General features: G+C 47.1%; 1 protein-coding gene across 3 annotated transcripts in view; it reads left to right on the top strand.

Annotated features, from left to right (window-relative positions):
• The window catches only part of spas (spastin), an 85,337-nt gene extending 59,845 nt beyond the window's left edge, over positions 1 to 25,492 (top strand). For 2 of the 3 annotated variants that reach the window (XM_089559790.1, XM_089559788.1), the window contains 10 exons: positions 938 to 1,183; positions 4,404 to 4,550; positions 4,764 to 4,839; positions 6,018 to 6,109; positions 7,723 to 7,802; positions 7,972 to 8,094; positions 12,396 to 12,466; positions 16,644 to 16,684; positions 17,588 to 17,659; positions 20,536 to 25,492. In XM_089559790.1, the coding sequence (XP_089415916.1) occupies positions 938 to 1,183; positions 4,404 to 4,550; positions 4,764 to 4,839; positions 6,018 to 6,109; positions 7,723 to 7,802; positions 7,972 to 8,094; positions 12,396 to 12,466; positions 16,644 to 16,684; positions 17,588 to 17,659; positions 20,536 to 20,658 (1,071 nt within the window). In that variant the 3' untranslated portion in view covers positions 20,659 to 25,492. The remainder of the gene's footprint in view (positions 1 to 937; positions 1,184 to 4,403; positions 4,551 to 4,763; positions 4,840 to 6,017; positions 6,110 to 7,722; positions 7,803 to 7,971; positions 8,095 to 12,395; positions 12,467 to 16,643; positions 16,685 to 17,587; positions 17,660 to 20,535) is intronic. The other variant, XM_089559789.1, reaches the window with a different exon arrangement.
• Positions 25,493 to 26,444: the final 952 nt, after the last annotated feature.

Raw genomic sequence — 26,444 nt, 5'->3', positions numbered from 1 at the left:
AAAAAAATAAATGAGACAGAAAAGATAGTAAACAGCCCGCAAAAAAAAAAAAATTATTGCCAAAAGCCGGTTAGCTTGGTTTGCCGAGCCTTGCCTTGCAGCAACTTCATAGTTCTACTTTCACATTGCAAGAAGTGATCCACTGCCACGTCGTCGTCGTGTGCGCCTAAAAATGACTGGATCGTGTCGAAGGCGGAAAACACATTCCTCGGGCTTACCTTTTCTTCATGTTTTGGACCTTGGTCCTCAGTGTCATTGGTTTCACACACGCTGCTGATGATAGCCTCATTGGTCATTTCTTCATGAACAACTACATCGTCATCAGCGCGAACGAAATGATCGACACTGCGACATCTTTTGAAACGCGAACGTGCGGACTGCTGCTTATACACACACATGCCACCACCATCGCACACAATGAACACACGTGCAATGCTTTGCAGGCCTAAAAGTGCAGCACCAATGATCAGTCTAGTGTCGCCCCCTGATGGTGTTGCTGCGAGGCTGCCTCCCCTGAACATTAAAACTTGCTTTAAAACTTGTTTACATGTATTCCTATATGGTGTAACCTCAGCTTTTACCCCCAGCTGACGACAGCAGTGACACTGCATCTTGCTTACGTCAGAGACCGATGTTAGTCTGTAGACCAGAATTCAGAGATGTTCTTGAGTACGGCTATTTTCCACTGACTTCTTCTGAGCTTCTGAAGCCCTATTTTGGACATGTGCGTTTAGTCCAAGTGATGGAATGGGGGAGGTTGGGGTGTCTTTCCCCCCTCTGTTATGGCTCTTCCTTTGACCAAGGGTTTGGACAGCTGGTCAGGTGTTTGGGGGGGGGGGGGGGGGGGGGAGGGGTTGCGTGGCAGTTTCTGCAGCCAGCACGCGTCTTTTATGTTCCCTTCTTACATTTAATAAACCGGTGCCACTACCTGTTCTAGGGCCGCCAGCAACCGCAGCCGTCACCGCTGTCTCGACCTGGTGCGCGGGGCGGTTCCTTCCGGGGTGGCAACACTGGGAACAGTCGGATGTCCACTCTCAAGGGTGTTGACTCGAGGCTAGCACACATGATCCTCGACGAGATTGTGGACGGAGGACCGACGGTTCTCTTCAGTGACATTGCCGGCCAGGAGGTCGCCAAGCAGGCCCTTAGCGAAATGGTCATCCTGCCCACCGACCGGCCAGAGGTGAGGTGGGGGTTTTGGGGGGGAAGGTTACCACATGTGTATGGTTGATAGTGTCATATGACCTGTTCAGTGTGCAGTCCTTACACATGGTTCACTTGGTGCTTGCAATGGTTTCTTAAGCACACCGGACAATCGCTGATCATCTAGTAAATAATGTTTGTTAATGTGCAGGGACTGTCCAGAAGTTGGAACATTGCTTTTAGGGAACCTCGGGTATGCTTCGTAAAACTTTCGTGTTGCAGGAATTTGCATACAGTGGAATCTTGGCGATAAGAACTCTGCTTGTGCGAATTTCGGTGTGATGTGCATCAAGATATTCCCTGGCCTAAGGGCATCGTGTGCAATGTACAGAAGGATGTTCCATAAGCTGTACCACGCCGGCATGGATGATACAAACGCGAGAACCGCAAGCAGCTGACAGCAGCATCAAAAGGGCGCCATTACAAGTTAGGAATTTTCATTGCGGCTGTGGTGGTGAGGCAAGCCTGGTCTCGTCGCCGTTACACTTACACACAACGACTGCACTACCTTTGATGGGCCTGTTCACCCTGTGAACTAGTCAGCCAACCAGCCCTGTGGCGGTGGCGTCATTTTCTCTTTCCACATTTCTCGCGTCCCCAAGCATGCTCGTCACTGTCGTTTTGCCCGCACATTGTGAGCTTGTGCCGTGGACGAACCAGTCCGCTTTGTTCGATCGCTAGCAAGGTGTGTGGAATTAGGTGCATTCACATCGGTTCTCAAGGCATTCATTGTAAGAAGAAACGTGAGATCTTAAAGAGAGTGGATGACAAGCTAAAAAATAAGCACACAGACCTCGCCAAGGAGCTAGGCCTAGCGCCCTCTGATCTTGTAAACAATTGTTGGTCAGGGTGACCAGATCATGCACAATGTGTAACACTTCAGAGTTAACACAAATGTGGTGAAGACTGTCCATCATGTCAAATTGGAGGAAGTCCTGACATTTAAAGAAGTTACTGCAGCTGGTGTCGGTGTTGATGGCAAAATTTTTCCCGAAAAGGCGATGGACAGGACACTTTTGCTCGACATGGACTGTTTGCAGGCCTCCAGTGGTCAGGCCAGGCATGCCCTTGCCTAAAGGCTGTCTGCAGCAAAGTGAAGAAGGTTGATGCCTCCTTTGTGGAGGATTAGGCAGATTGGATTTCAACGACGCTGCCAACGTTCACTGCGGGCTATGAAGCTTGCAACATTTTCATTGTGGAGGAGGTTGGGCTATTCTGTAACCTGCAGGTTGAAAAGAGCCCGTGTTTTAAAGACTGCACCAAACAGGGTGGGCAGGAAAACAAGCAGCAACTGAATTTTTCTGCTGCAGTGCTGATGCTCCGGAAAAGATGCCATTGAGCATCGTTGGCAGATCTCAGAAACCCCAATGCTTGAAGGTAGCGGGTCAGTCGCCTTGTATCTATCAGGCAAACAAAAAGGCGTGGATGTGATGATGTCGTCAGTGTTTTCGGAGCATCTGACGTATCTGGGCAGGGAGTTGTCCAGTCAAAAAACGGAAGATTTTGATTTCGGATCAGTGTCCTATGCACCCATAAGAGATGACGCTGCAAAGTGTGAAAGCCGGCAAATGCTACGAGTCATTTGCAGCATCTTGGTGCTGGCATTGTTTAAGAATGTGTGGAAATGTGGCAGATGAAGCTAGTTGGTGTGAGTATGACGTTTTACAAAGAGTTGCGACAACGTGGATGAAGAAAGGACAGACGGGGTTGAGCAAAAATGTTAAGATCGCTTCAGAAGTGCCTATCGAATATTGATCAAAAAGGATGCAAATCTCCAGATCAATCTTTCAGACTGGGCACATCATTGCAGTGCCTTGGCCGAATGTGTATCTTCCTGAAGCAGTTGGCAACAGCCGTAAGGGCAGTATTTTCAAATCCAATGTTGCTACCTCTTCGCAGCAGCCAGATTCGATCCACACTGATCACTAGGACCGGCTTGGCGTGCTGGTGACATTGTGACCGCTGATGAGGATCTCTCAACCTCTGGTCTGGAAACTGTCACAGACATTGTGAATGATGTGGCAACATCACAGCCTGAATTCGCAAGCAGCGATGACAACAGAGGAGTAGCTGCAACAGCTGCTATGATGCAACGATGAACGATGAACGTGAACGATGCATGCTTTCGGCATTCTGTGGCATGCCGTGGCGTCAGAAACTGTGTGTGGAAACACTTGTGCTTGGTTCTTTTCTGTGCAAAATTCTTTGCTAGCCGACCTGGCGGAGTTGAAGACGCAGACAGGCATCTGGGGCTTGCACGCATATAAATTGCTATATGTGGGCCTCTGGGTTTTGCTAATTTTTCGATGATATGAAAGTTCAGTTGGTGCAAATATTCTTGCCGGCCTTTGAGATTCATGTCATCAAGATTCTACTGTACTTGTTTTTGCAAGAACACCTTGTTCTATAGTTTGCCAGATGAAGTCGCTGGTCTATGTGCGCATCTGTCACTTCGAGAATACTGATTCGAGATAACCTGGTGTCACTGACCTTCGAGTGACCTCATGGCCACAAGCAGTTGTTGCTATAATGGAAGCTAATCTGTCTTCTGACTGGTGGTGTTTCTGTCATGCTAATCATGGCAAGATATGCTTCTTTTTAATGTTGTTGCCGAATTCTGTTGTCGTGCGTGCAAGGTAGCCAGTTCAAGGAGTAGGGACTTGCTTTTCAGTTTTGTTTGGAATGATGTAAAAGACACCAGTGAAAATACATCACCACACGGAATTTGCGTAGGGCAGGTTAATAATTTATAATTCTTTATTCTCATTTGCTTTGGTTTCAACACTGTAACGTACCCCAGTAACTACGGTGTTAAGGGCAAGTTGAGACTGTGTTGATCAAACGAGGTGTATTGTCCTTTTGTCTTGTAGGGTAGGCTGATGTAAGAGCTGAATTAAAATAAAGGAACCAGTTATCATAGTACTCATTTTGTGTCCTCGTGTGACCTCAACATAGGCTCAACTTTTCTCCGACATTGTAGCCACTGTTCAGGTGTCGAAAGAAATCTTTAAAGCAGAAACCAAGGTACAACTTGCTTACTGGGCTTAGGCAAAACCAACATTGTAATCCGTGCGTACCATCTTGTGCTTCAAACTTCTACCCATTAAAAGAAGCATTCAGCCAGAGCTCTTGGTGTCCTCTAAGCTTTTTCCCCTTGCTCCATTTCACGGTTGCATCAAATCTGGTGTTTTCCCCCTCAGCTGTTCACTGGCCTGCGAGCACCGCCCAAGGGCCTGCTCCTCTTTGGCCCCCCTGGCAATGGCAAGACCATGCTGGCCAAGGCAGTCGCCCACGAGTCCAACTCTACATTCCTCAACATCAGTGCTGCATCGCTGACATCAAAATACGTGAGTGCCTGCTAGAGGGAATGGGGGGGGGGGCCCATAATTAAGGTTTCTGGCATGCAAGCTTTGGTTGCAAGCCATTTGCTTGAAATCAAGTGCTGTTATGATTTTAGTTTCTGCGATTCATACTTTTTTGTGTATTGCACCTGATTCTACAGTTCTTCTCTATCTCATGTCATCTTTTATTCCCCCCCGTTCTTGTTCCTCTCCGTGAAGGTTGGTGAAGGTGAAAAGCTGGTGCGAGCACTGTTTGCGGTGGCACGCGAGCTGCAGCCAAGCATCATCTTTATTGGTGAGTGGGCACTGTTGTTGCATGCTCCTTTTCGCCTGCTATGTTTCTGCAGCGCCAGCTGTATGGGCAGTGTTCTGCTAAATCGTATTGGCGTCATCATCCGCCCTCTCCCCCTTTCCGTCGTTCTACCCTCTCCCTTGCCTTCTTCGTTCTCTCCCTTGCTGCACCTGTCATGCTGGATGGCATGCATCATGCAGTGACTGTGAATGGCTGTGTGTATTGCGAGCTTATGTGCAGATGTGTATCTGCCCTACCGTATTTATTCGAATCTGGGCCGATAAGGTCGGTTGGATTCGAGGATTTTGACTTTGTGTTCATAGAATACGACAATGCATAAAAATGACAAAGTAGCACACTGATGGCGATTCCCCCCCCCCCCCCCCCCCTCGAAATGCCAACAGGAGACTGCTCTGTAGCCATTGCTATTTGTAGCTGATTCTGATAAAAACCCACACAAGTATTGGCTGCCATTCTGACCTCGTTTTCTCTTCGTGCGGTGGCATGGGCATGTTCCGCGCACTGGAAGTTTTTCACACATGGTTGTTTTGCCGACATCATGGTACCAAGCAGACAGTGTCATTATATCGCTGCCTTGTAAAATGTAAAATGGATAATGACTAAGAACGACTCATCAGCAAAGAATGAAAAGCAGATAGCATGTCCGCTAATGTGCAAAGTCCACCAAGAAACTTCATAGCTGCGCAAATCGCTGCATAGTGCATAAAGGCTTTTATTGCTGATGCATTGTAAACATGTGATGCAGTTAAGCACTCCTTAAATTTGTGATCCTTCACGTCTTTTATCTCGTGCTGCCGGTGACTCCCCTGGCTTCACAATGGATTAGACTGACTAGCGCATTACTTCTGTGCACATTAGTTCTGAAATAGTAGATGGGGTTGGCAGTTTTAAGACTGCTCTCTTGACTGGCTTAGGCAAGCGAATATAAAGGTCATAAAGTGCTCACCAATTACAGGCCTATCTCCTGTACATGTTCTGTAATAGCCGAGCATTTTTTTTTGCACCATGTTTGTGTTCACTAAGTGCATTCTATGGTATGTGACTCAAGCAAACAAGGCTCTCTATGGCTGTGAACAAAACCTTGATTTATACCTTATTTTTGCGCTGTCAGACCTTCAAACGGATTGCAAACTTTGCATTGTGCCTGGTCCCTTGTGCAGATGAGGTTGACTCCCTGCTGAGCGAGAGGAAAGACAACGAGCACGAGGCAACGCGGAGGCTCAAGACAGAGTTCCTTGTGGAGTTTGATGGGGTGAGTGCGGACCATTGAGCTTCGCAAGCCTTTTTAAAGCAGAGTCATTAGGATTGTGCATGCAGCAACAAGTTCACATGGGGTGCAGGCTTAAAGTGGGACATTCACTGGCACTGTTGCTTCATGCAGGCCATGAAACCTTTGCATGGAGTATGGCGTGGAGTATTGGTGTTAGCAACTGCTATGGTTCCTTAAAAGGTTCAAAGGTGCCCAGAGCATAGGACTTTTAACTATAGCGTTATTCGTGATGTTCACTTCTTTTGGTCATGGACCGGCTGCATTGAATCAGTGGTTATGGTGCTTGGCTGCTGACCAAAAAGACGCTAGTTCGATCCCGGCCGCGGCGGTCGCATTCCGGTGAGGGCGAAATTCTAGAGGCCCGTGTACTGTGCGATGTCAGTGCACGTTAAAGTACCCCAGGTGGTCGAAATTTCCGGAGCCTTTCACTACGGCGTCTCTCATAGCCGAGTCGCTTTGGGACGTTAAACCCCCATGACCCCAAACCTTTGGTCATAGCCCTGGCCGTGAATCACTTATTGTTGAACCCCGAATTTGAAGGGCAAGGTTTAAAAAAAAAATGGACCTAAGAAAAGGTCACACACTGAAACGATCAGACATCTGGTGCAGCAGCTCTGCAAATGTAGTTGAATTTACTCTTGATGATTACTTTGACGCTCTTACTTATACTGAATGCTTTTACTCTGTTTCACACATGTGACAGGTGACAGAAGAGGATGCCGATGGCTGCCACCATGGGCATCCACTATACTTTTGTTTTGTAGAGGTCGCTGTGGAGGTCGCCCAGGAGGCGACTGTGGCCACGTTTATTTGAGGGCTGCCTGAGAATAGGTAGCGGTAGAGCAGCAGCGGCAGCATCCGGCCGAGGTCGAAGTCCAGAGCGTTCTCTGCGCGAGCCAGCGTTCTCCTCCGCGTGCCCACCGCTTTGTCTTCTTTCGCATGCCGATACGGTGGCGCTACAGTTTCATTTTTATTATAGTTCTGTTGCACTGCAAAAAAAACTCTTGAACACCAGGTTTACCTTCATTAACTTGAACTGGTATGGTCAAATGTTTAGGGGAAGCCGCCAAGGTGGAGTAGATTTGTAATAAGGGAGTAAGTACTCATCGACATCCACCTGAGTGCAGCCATATGGCTGCAAAGGAAAGCTGTACAGCTTTCTCAGAAACTTCGCAGTTAAAGGAAAATTCGTCCTTGTCCGGGGGTTCAAACCCGGGACCACTGCTTCACCGGAGCAGTCGCTCTGCCAATTGAGCTAGCCGGGACGGCAAGCTTATGGTAGGGCGAGAGTGAATTGATCAATAACTCGAAGTTATTGAACTTATTTGGTACCATATTCATTAAAGTTTTCTGCAGCGAACAAAGTGCTCTCTAGCCAAGTTATTTGGCACACATCGAGACATGGGAGTAAAATTCTTTAAGTATGAATGAACCTCTTAAAAGCTTGGTATTCCCCGTTAGCTAATGTCTTTCCTGGTAGTTGCGATGCACTTGTCTTCGTGCATTGCCACAGCATTTGAATGGAGCTACACATTCTGTCATTGTGAGAACTGTTGGGGTGACTTGGCTTGATGAGGTGCACTTTCTCAATGCAGCTTCACACGGGCAGTGAAGAGCGGGTGCTTGTGATGGGAGCAACGAACAGGCCTCAGGAGCTGGACGATGCAGCGTTGAGGTGAGCGGCAAATGGCAGAGCATAATGTGCGCTGCTTAGTCTGCCCTGCATAGCGAGATGCACTTTGTTAGTTGCACTGTATTGACGCTGTGTCTGTTTATAAAATCATCGTTAATACGCTTGCCAAGAAATGCTGGAGTAATGTGGCTCGCCGTGCATTTGTGTGCAGGCGCTTCACGAAGCGGGTGTACGTGACGCTGCCTGACGAAAACACCCGGCTGGTTCTCCTGGAGAAGCTGCTGAAGAAGCAGAACAGCCCACTGTCTCTGGACAAGCTCAAGTACCTGGCCAGGTACCCCCCACCGTGCCTGATCACCTTGTCATTTGGGTGTGGCATGTTAGCGATCGGTTGCATCACAGCATATTGTATTGGGATGTGTAGCTAGGGTTACAGTAGGCAGGAAGGCATAAGAAGTGGTCAGGGAGTAACGTTGTTCATCTTGGCAAAGTGTCGACTGCTGACCCATAACTTGAGAGGCGAAGAACCTGGGGAATAAGAATGGGGTGGAGGGCATTTCGCAGGCACTCACAGGTGAAAAGCAGTTTACCAATTTCTCTCAAGAGGAAAGTATTGTCACGTTGTAGTGACGGCAGTCCAGTGGTCAGGAAGACACCAACCAGTCTTGGGAATGAAGCTCTTTATATGGGCTGACTTGCGCCCGCAAAAGAACTGAATCACTCGGTGGCGGCGTAAGCAACAAACGTGCTCGTCGGTCGTCGAACTACGAATGCCCGCTGCTCGCGGCATCGTTCAGTTTAAAGCCGGCAAGTAAACTTCAAGATAACAGGTCGAGATCATCTAGAGTAATCTGGAAACACGTAGGTGCAGCTCTTCATGGCTGCGATTAATCGAGATTAGTCCCGTCGCTTCTCACGTCACGAACAAAAATGATAACAACCCTTTCCTGCGGCCTTGCGTGAACAAAGGACACTACAATGATACGTGGCAGTATTATCAGGTACTTGCCTTAAGGGAAGAAAAGTGGAGGCTAACGAAAAGGGTTAACTAAAAGGCTAATAGAAAAGGACAACATAGCAAGTTGTGCACATTAAAATGATAGCTGTAACATTAACAGGCCGGAAGAGAGCAGAGTGAGTGAGGGAACAGAGGGTTAATGACATCCTAGTTGAAATCAAGAAGGAATGGGCTTATATTTCACCATTGTGTTTCACCAAGGTTATGCAGATTGAGAACTCCTGCTATGGTTGATTACTAATGATTGCTTGATAAAAAAATTTTTGTGAGAAATTTATGAATTTCTCCGTAAACATGCTCTCACCAGCGTTTTGCTGGCTGTTTCTTTGAGCAGGAAAGAATGCTAATAATGGCATCAGAGTTTTGGTAGTGGTTTCAATTTGGAAGGGTGCCCACGACATTAGTGCACATAAGTCACCACACGGAAATCAGCTGTGGTCGCTAAATGATTTGAAGTTGCATTTTTTTTTTCATGTTTTGGTTTTTAGCAGCAGAAGGGTGGCATTCAAAAACTGGTAGAATAGCTTTTGTAAATTTTTTTTTGTCATTGTGGCTGTCGAGTGGGGTGGCGTACTAGTTCCAATTAAAATGATGCAAACAGCGACTTATTCTTTTTTTTTTTTTTTTTTTTAAGTACATACTGCAGACCATGGCTAGGTCCAAGCAGGAAGGGCAGGTGCACAAAAAGCAAAATTATAGCAACAAAAAATACAACAATACAGCAATGCAAGACAAAACAGAAAAAATACCTAATACGCAATATCAAAGATGGCTGAGGAACGCATCTGAATTTCAGGGTTGATTAGGTTCGGTTAGTGAGTTCCAGTCGGATATGGTGCGTGGGAAAAAGGAAAACTTGAACGAGTTAGTCCGGGCAAAATATGGTTTTAAAAGAGCTTCGTGATAGTGTCGTGTATTCCGTGTTGGCATTGGGGAAAGATAAGCAGAAGGGTCAAGTCTGAGTTTATTGTTAAGAAGTAAAGAAAGAAAATCTAAACGAAAATTTCGTCTTCTTACCTGTAGTTCTTCAATACCGTTAGCATGCATCAAGTCTGAGGGGGAGTCAGTGGGTAGATATTTTGAATATATGAATCTAATTGCTTTCCTTTGAATGTTCTCGAGCTTTCTTATGTTAGACTTAGTGTACGGGTCCCAAATTATGCAAGCATATTCAAGCTTGGGTCTAATTAGAGTATTGTAACCTAAGAGCTTAACGTTAGCGGGGGCGTTTCGAAGTTTATGCCTTATATAACAGAGCTTACGGAATGCGAGTGAACAGATGTTATCTATGTGAGAGTTCCAAGAAAGGTTATTAGTAAGTGTTACACCCAAGTACTTTACGGACGCTACTTGTTGCAATGGTGATGATTCTAATTTATATCCATATTGTAGAGCGTTTGTCTTGTTAGTTATGCGAAGAGAAACGCTTTTATCTGCGTTCAGTGTCATGTCCCAGCACTTGCACCACTGTACAATATTAGTAAGCGTATTTTGTAGGTCACTCTGATCGTTTTCAATGCTAACATCGCGAAATAAGACACAGTCATCAGCATATAATCGAATATGTACGCCAGGGCAAACTTCACGGATGATGTCGTTAATATATATTAGAAAGAGTAGTGGACCCAGTACGCTTCCCTGTGGCACACCTGATGTGACTGGGAGACAGCCAGACTGGTGCCGACCTATTGAAACATGTTGACTCCGGTTGGTTAAATAATCATTTATCCAGGAAATAAAAATAGGCGGAAGTCCAATAGTTTTTAGTTTTAGAATTAGGCTGTGGTGTGGAACTTTGTCAAAAGCTTTACTGAAATCTAGAAAGATCGCGTCAATCTGGCTGTTATTGTCAAGTGATGCCGCAAATGAATGGATAACTGAAAGTAGTTGAGTTACTGTGGAAAACCCTTTGCGAAAACCATGCTGGTAATCTGTCAGAATGTTGTTGCGATCTAAGAATTCATTAATGCTAGTTGCGACAATATGTTCCATTAATTTGCAGCAAGATGACGTTAAGGATATAGGTCGATAATTGGTCACCTGCAGGCGGTCGCCTTTTTTAAATACAGGTACGACTCGGGCTATCTTCCAGTCCTCAGGTACACACCCGGTTAACAATGACGCGCGAAATATAATAACCAAAAACCTGGCCAGAGATTCAGCATACCTCCGAAGAAAACCGTTAGGAATATCGTCGGGCCCTGGGGATGATTTAGTTTTCAGGTTTAGTAACATTGAAACGACACCATCATACGAGATGAAGTTAACTTCAGATGGATGTGCTGAAGTTGTGCTTGGTGCATCGTGCGGTTTTGGTTGAGAAAATACACTGTGAAAGTAATCGTTAAAATGGTGAGCAATGGCAGGCTGATTGGTAACCGTTGTACCGTTGATAGTCATTTCTGATATAGGGGCTTTTTTATCGCTAATGTGGCGCCAGAATTTACCCGGGTCGTTTTTTATGAAGTTCGGCAGAGTTGTTTTGAAATAATAATCTTTTGAACGGCGTACAGCAAGGGCGAGGCTTTCTCTTAAATGGTTGATTGTGCTCTGCTGTGCGCGATGCTTTTTTAGCCTTTTGATTCGGCGTCTGAGATGAATGATACTGCGTGTCATCCAAGGCGTCTGCTTGCGAATGTTTTTGTATTTTACAGGTATGAAATTTATAAGGCAATAGTGACACATTTTCTTAAACTGATTCCAGAGTGCGCAGGCGTCGGTTCCATCAAATTCGACAATGCATGTTTCAAGATGCTCAATAACTGAGGCGTCATCGGCACGTGTGAAGTCCATGATACGATGTGCGTTACATGTTTTTGTCTTGGCAAGCGGTTTTATGGGAATGAAAACACTAACAAGATGATGATCTGAAAGTCCTGGTGCGACAGACACGTTGCAATCATGGAAAATATGGGGAACAAATGCAAGATCCAACACTGAATTACTCATGCGAAATTCGCGGGTTGGCTCGCGAACCACTTGACACAAGTTGTGCGTGAACATAATGTCGAATACAATATCAACGTTTTTTTTGTACAATATCAACGTTTTTTTTATTCTTGTGGCGTGAAGTCCTCATGTACAGTCGGGGAGGAAAGTCTCCGGACCACGTGTTCCTTAAACGAAGCTTGTAGCTCTACTATCCGGCAGCGGCTGGAGACCGCACTTGTGGAGATGAAAGAACAAAAATAACTTTTACATCCACAAGTGTGGTCTCCAGCCGCCGACTAATAGCAGAGCTATCGGCTTCGTTGGAGGAACACGTGGTGCGGAGACTTTTGTCCCCGACTGTACCTCTTAGTGACCATGCTGAAAGTGATGTTGAAATTGCTGGGGAGAAGAAATTCAATTAAAAGTTACTTACCGTGCATAATTTTCGGTAATTGTGCACTTTTTTCATCTTTTATCATTCTGAGTAAAGAACAAGCAACCAAAATTTGATGTTCCTACATGTTCAGGAGTGAAGTATTCACTTAGTGAAGTCTCACCTCGTGCTTCCATTGATTTTCCTTTCAGTGACCCTTTAAGAACCCAATGCCCTCCTAATGCCCTCATTCCCTCCAGATGTGGTGGTGTCATTCCGTGCAAATGTAGAGGGCATTTTTTATGTTGTGCAGGATTACCTCCGGGTACTCGGGCAGCGATCTAACTGCCCTAGCAAAGGATGCCGCTCTGGGACCAATCAGAGGTATGTTTTGAGCGCTTTGTCTTGTCCTGTTTTGCTTTTTTTCTTGCCCATACAAGTTGAGTTGGAAGTAACCGGAACACCATTCTGCAACAGTTGCATTGGTGTCTGCAGTGCCAGAAGTTTGGCGCTACAGCGTGTATAGTTGGCAGTAAATGCTTGCCTCCCAAATTTCGCATGCCTCTGCATTCGCTTTGACCACAGTGCTCAAGAACATGAGATCGAACGTCACCGCAGAAGGCACTGCACGCTGAAGAACCCCACATAGTCTAAATTAATCCAGAGCCCTTTATTGCTGCGTTCTCGTAACCCCAAGGCTGCCTTCAAGGTGTTAAGCCCCGTAGTTTACAAGTTTTTTTTTTTGTTTTGATAGTCGCCGCGAAACGTTTTGACACATCCTCAAAAAGAGGGAGATGATATAACTTTGGCTGTACTAAATAGCTATCAGCACAGGTTCATTAAAGGTGCACCGAAGAGGAATCTGAACTCGTCTTTTTGCCGCGGGAACTCCATCTACACGTTCCTAGCATTCTTAAAAACGTCGACCTATTGCCCTGTTTGGCCGATTTGCCTAATTCAATCGGATTAACGTCCGGCTCGCGCCTTTTTCTTTTTTAATTCTCCCCGTACGGTGGGCGGAGTCGACCAACGCGTGGAGTGCCTTTCAGCCAGCTCCGTGGAGGCTTTGCTTTCGCTTTATTTTGTTTTTTAGATTTTTGTGAACAAATAATCTCATTTGCAGATAATATAGCCACAAAATAAGCCCGCAGAAATAAAAGTACATGCGGACTATTTGCTTCTACGGACTACAACGTACCGTATTTACACGATTGTAAGTCGACTCGAATGTAAGTCGACCCCCCCATGTCACAATTCTGAAAAAAAAAAAAAAAAACTTTTAAACTTGGCCTTTAGAACGCGACAGTACTATCTGTGGCCTCCGCTTATCACCAGCCGCTATCGGCTGCTGCACGCACACATTCCAAAACAAAAATGTATTAGTCACTGGGCTACTCGTCCACACTTGCGCTGCTGTCGTGATCGCTGCTGCAGTCCCACAGCTCGTCGTTCTAACATCCTCATGCAGTGAAATCCTGCACTTCGCAAACAGCCACATCATGACATCGCGTGGAACAGCTGAAAATTTTGCCTCGTTGTAGCTGCCACTCCTGTATCACTCAGTGCGAAGGTCGAACTTGCGGCCCGGCGCGCAGTTCGTTTCTTCGGCATAAAGAATGACAGACATCTTGAGTGTAGCCATGAACGAGCGCCGGTCGCTTATCAGACCTGGAGCACGAATGACGAAGCACTACATTAAAAACTTGTGAAACACGGCCGGCAGTAGTCGAATGCGTCAGAGCCAAAGAGAAACTAACGCGCGAGCGGTGTCGGCTCTTCCGTCGGCTACCGACACTCCCTGGCGCCGCTGCGGTTCGGAGGGGGGTGCCGCCACGGTTGGAACAGCAGCCCTTCCATCAATTACCGACGCTCCCTTGGGCGCCGAGTGCGTGGTTGAAAGTAAACAAAAAAAAAAGAGTAGAACGCGAATGCGTTATCGGTCCGCTGCCGCTTATCAGCATACGCAATCTGCGGCCTCGTGTGGGGAGGGGGTTGGTGCTGGTTTGCTGCTTATCAACGGCTACCATCGGCCGGCCGCCTCGCGCGGGGCGGGGCGGGGCGGGGATGCCGGTTCTGCGCGTTGAAATAGCAGCTGCTCAAGGCCAGCACCAAGAGCGATGCGACGGAGCAGCGCAGCAAAAAATGCAACTACGCTTATCTCGTTTGTCTCGCCTTTATTTATAGTGCGATGCTTTGGTTTCGATTGTAAGTCGACCCCCCCACTTCGGATTTTGAAATTTTGAAAAATGGGTCGACTTACAATCGTGTAAATACGGTATTACTCCGCCGATGGCAGAGCGTCAAGCCTCCACGGAGCTGGCTGAAAGGCACTCCACGCGTTGGTCGACTCCGCCCACTGTACGGGGAGAATTAAAAATAAAAAGGGCAGGAGCCGGACGTTAATCCGATTTAATTAGGGAAATCGATTGCACAATGCAATAAGTCGAAGTTTCTAAGAATGCTCGGAACGTGTTGATTGAGCTCCCGCGTCAAAAATATGAGTTCAGATTCCTCTTCACGGCGCCTTTAAGAAGCTGTGAATGAGCATTTACCGTATTTACTCGCATAATAAGCGCACTTTTTTTCCAGAAAATCCGGCTCAAAGTTCGGGGTGCGCCTATTACGCGGGGTAAAATTTCCGGAAATTTTTCGACTCGCAAAATTGCGCACACCGCGTAAACGCACTCGTGCACGCGCCGCACCCCGTTTTCGCGAAGAAAATGTAAAAAAAAAAAAAGGTCCGTGTAAGGGCCGCACCGAAACTTTCGGAATGCACGCGCCGAGGCCTCCGCGATCGGCTCCGGCTGCGCGCAAAGGGCGCTTGATCGGGGAGGCCACACACGCGCACAGGAGTTTCCAGACGCCGCCCAAGGCCAAGCTCATCATCATCATCAGAGCTTTCGCTATCTATATCGCCATCAGCATCTCCAGCTCGTTTTTTTTTTTTTTTTGCTGTCAAGTGCCGGGATTTGCGGTAGCGCGATAGTTATCGTGGTTTATGGCTTTGCCGCGGAGCGTTGATGCTTTAGCTCGACGGGCAAGCACCTTAACAGCTACACGGCTGGGAGTTTGCTCTCGAACGCGGCAAGCGTGCGGCAGGTCGGAAAATACGACGTGGCCGAGAAGTGCGGCAGTTGCGACTGCGGCGTCCTAAATTTTCGTACGCGACTCCAAGCGCCGAGGTTTTCGCGGGCCTAAGTCGGGAACGTTTCCGGCTGGAGATGAAGCTTTCCAAACAGACGTTTAAAGTGAGCATCCCTGAAAACTGTGTGCGGCTGTTCTACGCGATGTCGTTGTACGCGCTGTGGGTCCGCAGCAGCTGCAACGGCAGCAGCACTAGTAGGGACTAGTAGTCAGTGCAGCAAAAACTTCGTTAAAATAAAGATTGGGAAACGGGGGGTGGCGAGGCGTCGGCTTGCAATCGTATAAATACAGTATAGATCACAGTGCCAAGTTCGGGGTGCGCCTATTATGCGAGTGCGCCTATTACGCGAGTAAATACGGTATGTCACTAAACCTTCTATGGGTGCCGTGCCTGCGATTCTTTTGTCCAGTGTAACAAATTTTCTGTTGCCAGATCATGCAGTAGTTGGGCACTGGACTGAATGATTTAGGACTCCTTAATTCAGCATGGCTCTTATATTCTGTAGTCTTGGAAGTGCATTCAGTGCCTCATTACAGTGCTTAAACTGAGGGCAGCCTAGCGAACTGTGGAAAGTGGTGGGTGTAACATATATCATATCAAATGGGAATGCAAAAGAAACGAGGCTTTCCATAGAATACAGAGTCCGAGTGCGGAACAGTGGGAGGGTGTGCTCTCCAGCGGCAACCGGGTTCTCCAGAGAGAACTGGTCATCCATGCCCAGCGAGCAGCCAAGCTCAGCGGGGCCCTGGAATAGGGGCGCCGACCTCTGTCGACCGTAATAACTTGCAAAATAAAGCAAATAAAGTTTATTAAGCCGCCGCGGTGGCTCAGCGGCTATGGTGCTCGGCTGCTGACCCAAAAGACGCGGGTTCGATCCCGGCCGCGGCGGCTAGAATTTCTTTGGAGGAGAAATTCTAGAGGCCCGTGTACTGTGCGATGTCAGTGCACGTTAAAGAACCCCAGGTGGTCGAAAATTCCGGAGCCCTCCACTACGGCGTCTCTCATAGCCTGAGTCGCTTTGGGACGTTAAACCCCATAAACCAAACCATAAACCAAACCAAATAAAGTTTATCCTATCCTATACTAACATTGAGAGACGAGACGACAAGAGCAGATTTTTTCAGGGAACAAACGGGTGTTAATGATATCGTAGTCAAAATCTGGAAGAATTGGCCAGGGCATGTTATTCGAAATCAAAATGATGATGGCTGTTAAGGGTAACAGAGTGGATTCCATGCTGCAGAAAGTCAGGTGGGCAGATAAGGTTAGAAATTTTGGGGGATACGGTGGCTGGAGGTGGCACAGGACAGGGTTAATTAGACAAAGGAGAGGCCTGTCTCTTGCAGTGGAGATAGATAGGCTGATGATAACGGTGAAGATGAATGTCGCTGAAACTTTGCTCTTGTTTTTCTGCAGAACTGAACCCTGAGCAAGTGAGATGCGTGGATCCCAAGAAGGTATGCCCGCCGCACATTTGTGTTTTGGATGCCTTCGGGTTGTATTCGGGGTGTGAACCCGAAGAGGGTCATCTAGGCATGAAAACGGCTGGTCCGCTGTACCCCTGTTACATGAGTAACTTCAGCTGGCATGGAATGAACAACATTTGGCTCATAGAATACAGCTCTGTTGGACAGCGAAGACCCACGTTCTCGAAGGCTGTTTCGGATAATTGCATGAACCCTTTTGAAGCTGCCAATTTGCAGGAAAAAAAAGGGAAAAAGAAAAACGTGGGTTGTTGGAGCTTGAGTGCTGCAAACATGCAGCGTGCACCAAGGCCAGAACTTGTGTAGAAATTTCAACTAACAAAGAAAAATTAGAAAATGACTGCGCAGGTAACCCTAGTATGAAAAGATAAGGGTTATCTGCATTCGGTGACAGAATATGTGCTCCATAACTATAAAGAGGGAAGTGGACTTCTGACACAACAGCTTTAAAGGCCCCGTTCTCTGAAAAATTCGGTGTCGGCATTGTGAGTGAAAAATCATGAGCATGGAGGAGCCATGCGGGCCACCTAGTTAATGGGACTTTCTGGCACCAGCATTCTGGCACCGGTTAGTGAGCAAACTTCCCACAGTGACAGGGGGCAGTTAATACTATGATTGCTTGTTGATCTTGTTTGCAACCCCAATTATATTGGAGCTGCACCGAACACAGCCTTGACAGAGATGTCTAATAATGGTAGATAATGAAGAGCCAACTGCTGTTCAGGCCAGAGGCAGTGCGGTAGTCGAATAATTTTTTTTTTTTCAGTATTAGTAGCAGTAGTCCCGACCACCTGTGTTTGAGCTGTGAAGGGAAGTTGGGGATTTTAAATTTTTTTTTTTCCTTCTGAGTTCTATTCGCTCTCTTCTGTTTGGCAGACTCGCGGGTCGGGCTGTGATCTGAGCGTGAAGCGATTGCGGAGGTGCGAGATATGCTTCACTGAGAAAAAGGCAGGTGGACGAAAAAAAGAAATTTGGTGCCAGTCGCTTGAATGCTCACCTACTGTTGCTGCTACTGCTCTGAAGCTGACCATGCCTGGCTGCACACTTGAGAACTGCTTTCTGTTTGGCTTGAGGAAGCTACTACCATTAACCGAGTCTAACATAGGAGAGACCTGGATTTAACTTTGGAAAGCCACTCTTGCAGGTTGATGGTGTAACTGGGTTCTGCGTCAGGATATACATTTACGTTGTGTACGGTTACGGTGTATACGATTACGATGTGTACGGTTACGGTGTGCACAGTTATGGTGTGTACAGTTATACAGGGATGTACACAACAGGGATGTGCAAAACAGGGATACAGGGATGTACAAAACAGGGATGCAGGGATGTACAAAACTGGGACGCGGGGATGTTGGAAGACAGGGACGCGGAGATGTGGAAGACGGACGCGGGGGTGTGGAAGACAGGGACGCGGGGGTGTGGAAGACAGGGACGCGGGGATGTGGAAGACAGGGACGCGGGGGTGTGGAAGACAGGAACGCGGGGATGTGGAAGACAGGCACACGGGGATGTGGAAGACAGGGACGCGGGGATGTGGAAGACAGGGACGCGGGGGTGTGGAAGACAGGGACGCGGGGGTGTGGAAGACAGGGACGCAGGGATGTGGAAGACAGGAACGCGGGGATGTGGAAGACAGGAACGCGGGGATGTGGAAGACAGGGACGCGGGGATGTGGAAGACAGGAACGCGGGGATGTGGAAGACGGACGCGGGGATGTGGAAGACAGGGACGCGGGGATGTGGAAGACAGGGACGCGGGGATGTGGAAGACAGGGACGCGGGGATGTGGAAGACAGGGACGCGGGGATGTGGAAGGCAGGGACGCGGGGGTGTGGAAGGCAGGGACGCGGGGGTGTGGAAGGCAGGGACGCGGGGGTGTGGAAGGCAGGGACGCGGGGGTGTGGAAGGCAGGGACTCGGGGGTGTGGAAGGCAGGGACTCGGGGGTGTGGAAGGCAGGGACTCGGGGGTGTGGAAGGCAGGGACAGGGGGATGTACAAAACAACAGGGATGTACAATGCAACTGGTGTATTTAGGCAGACAGCTGCAGTCGAACCTCGTTACATCAATTGGGTGGAAAATTAGAGATTCAGTATGGCTGAAGTTCACAAAATAATATTGTCATATATGTGTGCAAGAGCAGTGCAGTGCACTTGGTAAACGGATGACAACTCGAGTGGGCGGAGACCTTCCGATGTGTTAGTGCCACTCTGAAAGGTTTCATATACTGCGAGAAACTGGAGCGACCCGCTTCTGCACAGCACCTTACATGATCTGTGCAGCCTTGCACAAAGCCGTTGGTTTGAGTAGCTTCCAGTTGGTCTGATTTGCTTCAGCCAAGGAAGGAGCTTGATGAGCATGACAAAACATGTAATCTTTGTCTCATTATGATGGTTGGTCATTAAATGCTGTGCCCCTTTCTTGGTTGAAACCTTTGTTCTCACATCTCAGGATGTGAGTGGCTGCAAGGCTTAGTGCTCTCTAAGAAATTCGAGGTCATAGTCTGCTAGTATAATGGCTTCAGTAGTGGCTTTGTACTATGTGCAGTGTACTGTTGACTGCATTTTGCTTTGCTTGACTGTGTGAGAGTGAAGGGCCCTCCATACATGCTTATGGCCTAGTCATGACATCAAGTCCCCTTAGTGATCCTCATAACTTGATGTCATGACATCTCGTCAAGAAACACTGTCCAACTGTAGATAGAACTCTAGAGCAAAGCAATGAATGCTCTTTAAGGAGGCCCCTCAACCTTTGGTGTGGACCTGTTGCCATGGCTTCATGGTCCGATGCCTTAGGTGCACCCGCCACAGCCATTTTTGTGCACACTAATGGGTGCAAAGCAGTTGACTGCAATGTCCTGGCTATAGCTTAGTGCCATCGGTTGGAGGCCCTTCTTTGAAGGGCTGAGCCATTTGCATTGTGCACATTAGCAGATTCAAAGCAATTGACTGCAGTGCCCGGGCTGTAGCTCAGTGCCACTAATTGGAAGGCCTCCTTTGAGGGGCTTTGGTAAGGGCCTTTCAGAAAACAAGACGAAGGACACAGGATTAAAAATACACATGCGCCACCCTAGTCTTTTCAGGCGTATTTGTCACTTTGTTTTTGACTGCCTTTGTCCGTCTGTGGCACTGCATCATCGCAAGAATTATGCATTGTTGTTGTGGTGCAAACAAATCTCCGTAAGAGTGAGGAAAAACGACATCTTATGAGCAAGAGATGAGAAATCTGCCAGGTGTTTTGAAAGAGAGGCTGTGTTTGTTGGGCGTCTGCTGTGCACACCTAATAACAGTGATAGCTGTGGGATGACGCTTCTGTGTGTTGCTGGGTGACAGAAACTGATGCGTACCCTGAAATGCTGGTCCGCTCTTGATCTGTCAGGTGTGTGAATAACCACTATAGTCTATGAAATATGCAGCCTGGTAACAAGCAAAGGTAGAAGGCATATGGTGATTAGTAACGTAGTCACCATCGAGAGTCGAAAACGAATAGTTTGCCTAGAATTATATGCACTGCCTGTAGTGAGCATTAATTAGGGTAAGTTTTGGTAACTTCGGGGCTTCCGCACCTTACAAGACTTAGGCTACCCAACTAACTTAACTTGATGCTTGTTACACCATAGCTCTTTCAACTTAGTGCTTATCATGAGGAAACGGGATTAGTCATGTTGTGAGGGAGCATCTGTGTTATGACATGGCACATAAATTGTTTTTCCTGCTTCACTGGTCATGTTTGGCAGCTTGGTTTTTCGCCTGCTCTCTAAGCTGGTTCTTCTCTTGCTTGCTTGTAATAGTGGCTGCATTTGTTTTCTTTTCTTCGTTGGTCAGATGCGAAACATCACCCTGGAGGATTTCATGACGTCACTGAAGAAAGTCCGCCGCAGCGTCCCGTTGCAAAGCCTGGAGTTCTACGACAGGTGGAATCAAGAGTTTGGGGATATAACTGTATGACACTGTTCATGCCGCGGCTTTTTTTGTTTTAGTTCGGTGACTTCTGTGACTGGTGCATGTATCTTTTTATTTGCCGACATGAAGCATTGTACATAGCTTCACAGTGTCTTTCGTTGCCTCTGGTCGCATGCTCATTCTCTCCTTTGCTGTTTGCCACTCTCATGGTAGAGCCTCTGTGTGTGAAATTTCGGTATCTTAGGACAAAGAGCCTTTATTGCGAAGTTTCTTTTTTTGGACTAGCCATTCATTTGTTATCAGTGGATGTCGTCTTGCATAGAGTCATGCCTTGTCGGTAGTTATTAGAGTGTATCTGCAGGAAAAATTAAGAAAAAATTGGAACTTTTTGGTTGTACATTGCCGCCTGCACCTTGTTATTGCAGCCAAAAAAATTAAAACGGGATGAATTGGAGTCTTCGTTTGTGTTCCTTGTTTGATGCTTGTAATGTTAATGCTGCAATTTCTTTTGTCTTCGTTGACTGAATGGCTCAACATGGAGATTGTCTGCAGTGACAGGAGGAACTGCAAGAGCATCAGGACAGATCGTTGTTCATATTGATTGTGCTTCAAAAATGCTGGATGGCCTGCAGTGTGGCAGTGTAGAGGGCGCCACTAAATGCTTTAGTAATGTTTGTTAAAGATGGGAGATGTAGCGTTAGTGGATAAAGTTATGATGAGTGAAGATGGCTAGGACATACTGCTGAGCTGCCCAGCACTGATGAGCCTGTGGCACAGTCTTGTGCTGAAGTTGGGGTGGTGATCCTGTGATGCCATCTGGTTGTGAAAAGTGCTGCCCCCTTGTGGTGAAGAGTCGAACCTGTGGCACCGTCATGTGTAAAGTTGCAGCAACAATCCTGTGGTCTGTGGTGCCGTCATCTGGTGAAAAGTTGCAAGAGCTCTGATTCGTCAACTGATGGAGTGTTGTGGCTTGAAGACATTGTACAAAGCAGAGGTTCTACTGCATATGCACATCATCATTGTTGTATATAGCACCAGTCCATAACTTCTCACCCGCGGACAATCTTCCTTTGAACGGATGATGTTTGCAACGACCACACTGGGCTCTTCCTTAGGGGCTGCCATCCCTACTTCCCTGTAGAATAAAAATAGGCCAATATAGGTACATAAAGGACACATACTATGACCTTGTTTCATAGTTTTTATCTAAGATAGTCACTGAGCCTATCTTGCTCAGTGCACTTTCCTGGCCTGGTTTTGGAGTATGTGCACTAGGCAATTTGATGCATTTTAAACACTTTTCAATTACAGTAGATCTGCCTCTGAATAAATGAATTTTTTTCGGCTAATATATATTTAGTGCTGTACGCAACAGGGGTCTCAACGCTTCAAAACTTAGCTGCTTGCCTATTTACAGTGCGGTACATTTACATTGTGTTTTATTGGAATAAGGTTATCAAAAACTGAAGCCTTAGCACATGTAGCAATTATATCGGTAGCCTTCGCTCGGCTAGGTTGATTCAGAATGAAAAGGGGCAATTGTCGTTGCTGAAGAATTTAGAAGTGTCATTATTGAGTGCAGGAAAGCTCTGAAGTTAGCTTCTGTGTAGATGTTGATGTGCGATGGTCCATTTGATTTGGTGTTGACAACACCAACACCAAATTTTGGTGTTGACAACACAGCATCTCCACAAGGCAGCAGTTCATTTGCACCATGCTCATGCGGTACAGAAGCAAATATGCATATTGCTGATGAGAACATAATGTAAAGTTCTTTCTAGCTTTCATAGCAGAAACTTTCAGGCTGATCTGATTTTTGTACAAGTTTGGGTGGATAGTGTGCGTATGGTTTCAGTGACAGGGTTTCAGGCATGGTCCTCCGGAAGTGCTTTCTTCGGGGCTAATGAAAGTGTGTTGCACTCAGACATTTTGTTTGAAGGGTGGCAAATGATTGCTTCATTGTAAGCCTAACGGGGACTGTAGGACTACTTTGCATAATCTCTTTGGATACAAAATGATGCTGAATGTAAAGAAAGGTGGTTGTACATGTTTGGCTGTGCGAGTGTTACATGCGTGTTTTAATGTAGATGGTATGTCCTCATATTGAATTTTTCAGTGCCAATGTATGTGGTTGCGTGTGTTGTGTTTTCTTCTTGTTTTTACAGCTTTGATGCATGCGAGCAGCCTTGATTGTGATACAGATTGTGTTTACGCTGCCTGGAGGTTAAGGATGTGCTAAAAACCTTTTGTAATTTATAGTCAATATAGTCAAGCCCGGATATATCGAATTCGAAGTGTATTGCAAGATATGGGGATCAGTGAGTAAATCTATTTATAGAATATGGAAACAGATAAGCATATCTATAACCTAGAAAGGACAGGGTTCATAGCAGAGACATGGGAGAGGCCTTTGCCATGCAGTGGGCATAGTCAGGCTGTTGATAAGCCAGAATATATTGCACCTATATTGTGACTCGCTTCTTGCAGGAGTGTGCCGCCCACCAGTGTCCTGAAAGAGCACTGCTTGCTAAATCTTGCTAGGCCTAACTTGCTTCACATGTAGCCACTGCAGACTGTTGTTGCCGGCACACTATACAATATAAAGTACAGTTGGTTTCCTCAATGTCTTTGGCAGCAAAGGACGGTATGCAAGGGCCACCATTAGGCTTTAGCTAGGTTGACTGCACCGCCAGGCTTTAGCTAGGTTGTCTTCACCTCTGGGCTTTAGCTAGGTTGTCTTCACCTCTGGGCTGTAGCTGGGTTGTCTTCACCGGCGGGCTGTAGCTGGGTTGTCTTCACCGGCGGGCTGTAGCTGGGTTGTCTTCACCGGCGGGCTGTAGCTGGGTTGTCTTCACCGGCGGGCTGTAGCTGGGTTGTCTTCACCGGCGGGCTGTAGCTGGGTTGTCTTCACCGGCGGGCTGTAGCTGGGTTGTCTTCACCACTGGGCTGTAGCTGGGTTGTCTTCACCGGCGGGCTGTAGCTGGGTTGTCTTCACCGGCGGGCTGTAGCTGGGTTGTCTTCACCACTGGGCTGTAGCTGGGTTGACTTCACCACTGGGCTGTAGCTGGGTTGTCTTCACCGGCGGGCTGTAGCTGGGTTGTCTTCACCGGCGGGCTGTAGCTGGGTTGTCTTCACCGCCGGGCTGTAGCTGGGTTGTCTTCACCGCCGGGCTGTAGCTGGGTTGTCTTCACCACCGGGCTGTAGCTGGGTTGTCTTCACTGCTCGGCTTTGCTAGGTTTTGCATCGTAAAAAATGAGGTTAAGAGATCCATGACCACCTCAAGCACACCCAACATGTTGCCAACGGGAGCCCAACGTTGCGCTACCGACCCATCTCCGCTTGCGGAAAGTGCTTGGACAGCGCCATCAAGAGTCGCTGCTTGCATGAATGTGGCTTATAGTTCGTTATATTGAATGACTGGCAAAATTGTAGTTCGGCGTACAGTGTGACTTTCCTATACTGTTACACGGGTTTTTCAGGGGTATAATCAGTGTGTTCAATATTACCAGTAATTCAACGTGTCTGGCTTTGATATATCTGGGCTTGACTGTAGGTCTAGCGTTTATTTAGGCTGTGCCATAAACTAGTAAAGATCTGTTGCTGATTCATTTCAGTTTTTGAGATTCTGATCAGTGTTACTGGTTGCTGCTAGTGAGGTTCAGAGCATTACTACAAGTACATGACAGATGCACTATTTTCACAAGTGTGCAAGTTTAAAATACCACCATTGAGGCCTGATTCTATAGCTTACTGTTGTTCCAATGTCTTCGATGCTTGTTTCTGTTCGTGCTCCAAATTTGAGATCAAATTTCTCACAAGTTGTGCGCTCGGCTTAACTTTATCTTTGGTCTCGCCCCTTATATGGGAAGTTGCAATAGAGAACTGTGATTTCTCGTTACCCACACCTAAAGGTGTGCCGTCCTAAGATCTAGCTGATATTTTTGTTGCCACCAAGGTGCTAACAGTCAGTTGGTTTGTAGGAGAAGTGCGTATTTTTAACGAGGGGTATTTTTAATGTATAAGAGCAGCATAATGAAAGGCACCGGAAACAAAGGAACATTAAAAGCATGGAAAGGTGCCTGAAGAGAATGTGCCTACAGGTTCCACCATTGTCATTTGCCATACGAGCCTTTGAACGGGAGAAGTCATTTGAGCAGTCATTAAGAGGCAACCCTCGTTTAACTTGCTGAGCATATATAAATAAATTATCCTCTGGATGGCTGCTTTATTGTTCACATTCGTGGTGGCATGGCTGGACTTGTTCTAGCTGTTTTGTAAATAAGCCTAAAGAATGATAGGCTGTTACCTGGAAGTGTCAAAAGTGCTTGCTTCGGCTCAGCATGGCAACAATAACCAGCTCGCATAATTTTGATGCTCCGCATCGCCCTTTGTGTCCAAGAAAATAGTCAGGTTCTCGCTTTCGACATGCTCGTGCCGTTCGAATTTGCTTAGCAGCAAACGAATTGTGCACTTGAAGCGGATGTACGACGCTTGCGCCACGTCCACTCTGCTCAGCGTTGCGAAAGATGCGGCGTTAAGCGGGTGCGACGCGTGCCGTCAGATGGAGTGGCGATCGGACGAAGGCCGCATGAGGGTGCGTACGCTGCAAAAAGAAACTATGCTTTGCAAAAAGAAACTATGCGCACTGCACATGCATTGTCTTCCTGTCGGCGTGGTTCGCTCTGTGTATATTGTACATTTTTTCTTTGGTTCACCTTGTGCTGTGAGCGTGTTGTTCTGCTGGTCCAGAATTGTTTGCGCTAATCTGCTTTGTAAAAAAAAAGCTACTGCTTCATTACCATTTATTTTAAATGGCTTGTTGATGTGTTAGGGTGCGAAAGGAATGTTTTTAAAATAAAGACTGTTCTTACCACTCTCAGTATCTTGCGTGCTTTCCGTTAGTTATGCAAGCACTATTGAAAAATTGTACGGGCATCCATTACTCTCGGAGATAGGCTAAAATTAGTCCTGATGTAATGGACTTCACCGAACACATTGAATAACTCTATTTCGCGATGAGCAATAATTCAATGTTTCATTGTGTAATGCCGGGGCGTTGAAAATATCAACTGAAAGTAAAGAACTTGCAGAATATCATTGCTAATAGCCCCTTCATTGCAGACAATTAAGATTAAATATGTGATTGCAACATAATAAATTTAGCTTAATCATGATAGAACTATTGCTCTACTCCCCCGGAGTCATCGCACTGCAGTGCCTCGGTGGTTAGGACGCACAGCTACTAAGCCGGAGTGCCCGGGTTCGAATCCGGTCGCGACGGCCCCGTTTAGATAGAGGCGAAACGCAATGCAAAAAGCCTCCGTGTGCTTTGCTGTTCTGTCGCAGCATGTTAAAGATCCCCAGGTCGTCTAGGGGTAGTGCAAACTTGGATTGTCCAACAGTGGAAGGCAACCCCCCAGCCCCGTGGCACGTGTGCGGCTGGGGGTGGTGGTGGTGGGGGGGGGGGGGTGGCGGGGGGTGCCGCTTTAGATGATGGCCGGGAGGTCTTGAGTCCCGGTGCCCTGTTCATCCAGTTGGACGAGCAGGAACTGGAGCTGAGGGTCTGAGCTGCGCATCAGTTTCCCAGATTTCCCTACTACCTATATTATGCCCCCCTACCTGGGAGAGTACGGGCATTCCCATATTATGTGCTCGAAGGTCCCCCTTGCCCCACAAGGATTACACCTATTGCTCCTGGCCTATGGGGAACATCTGGTTAGCCATAACCGGGTGCGGATACGTAAACTGTTAAGCAGCACTCCACGCACCTCTTTACTATTTCGCTACCACCTTCTTCGAGTCCTCCCCTCATGGCGCGGTTCAGGTGTCTC

This window comes from Amblyomma mixtum, chromosome 9 (genome assembly GCF_055824585.1).
Source record: "Amblyomma mixtum isolate Tamu chromosome 9, ASM5582458v1, whole genome shotgun sequence".
In the NCBI taxonomy this organism is placed as follows: Eukaryota; Metazoa; Arthropoda; class Arachnida; order Ixodida; family Ixodidae; genus Amblyomma; species Amblyomma mixtum.
This window is presented reverse-complemented; position numbering and strand designations above follow the sequence as displayed.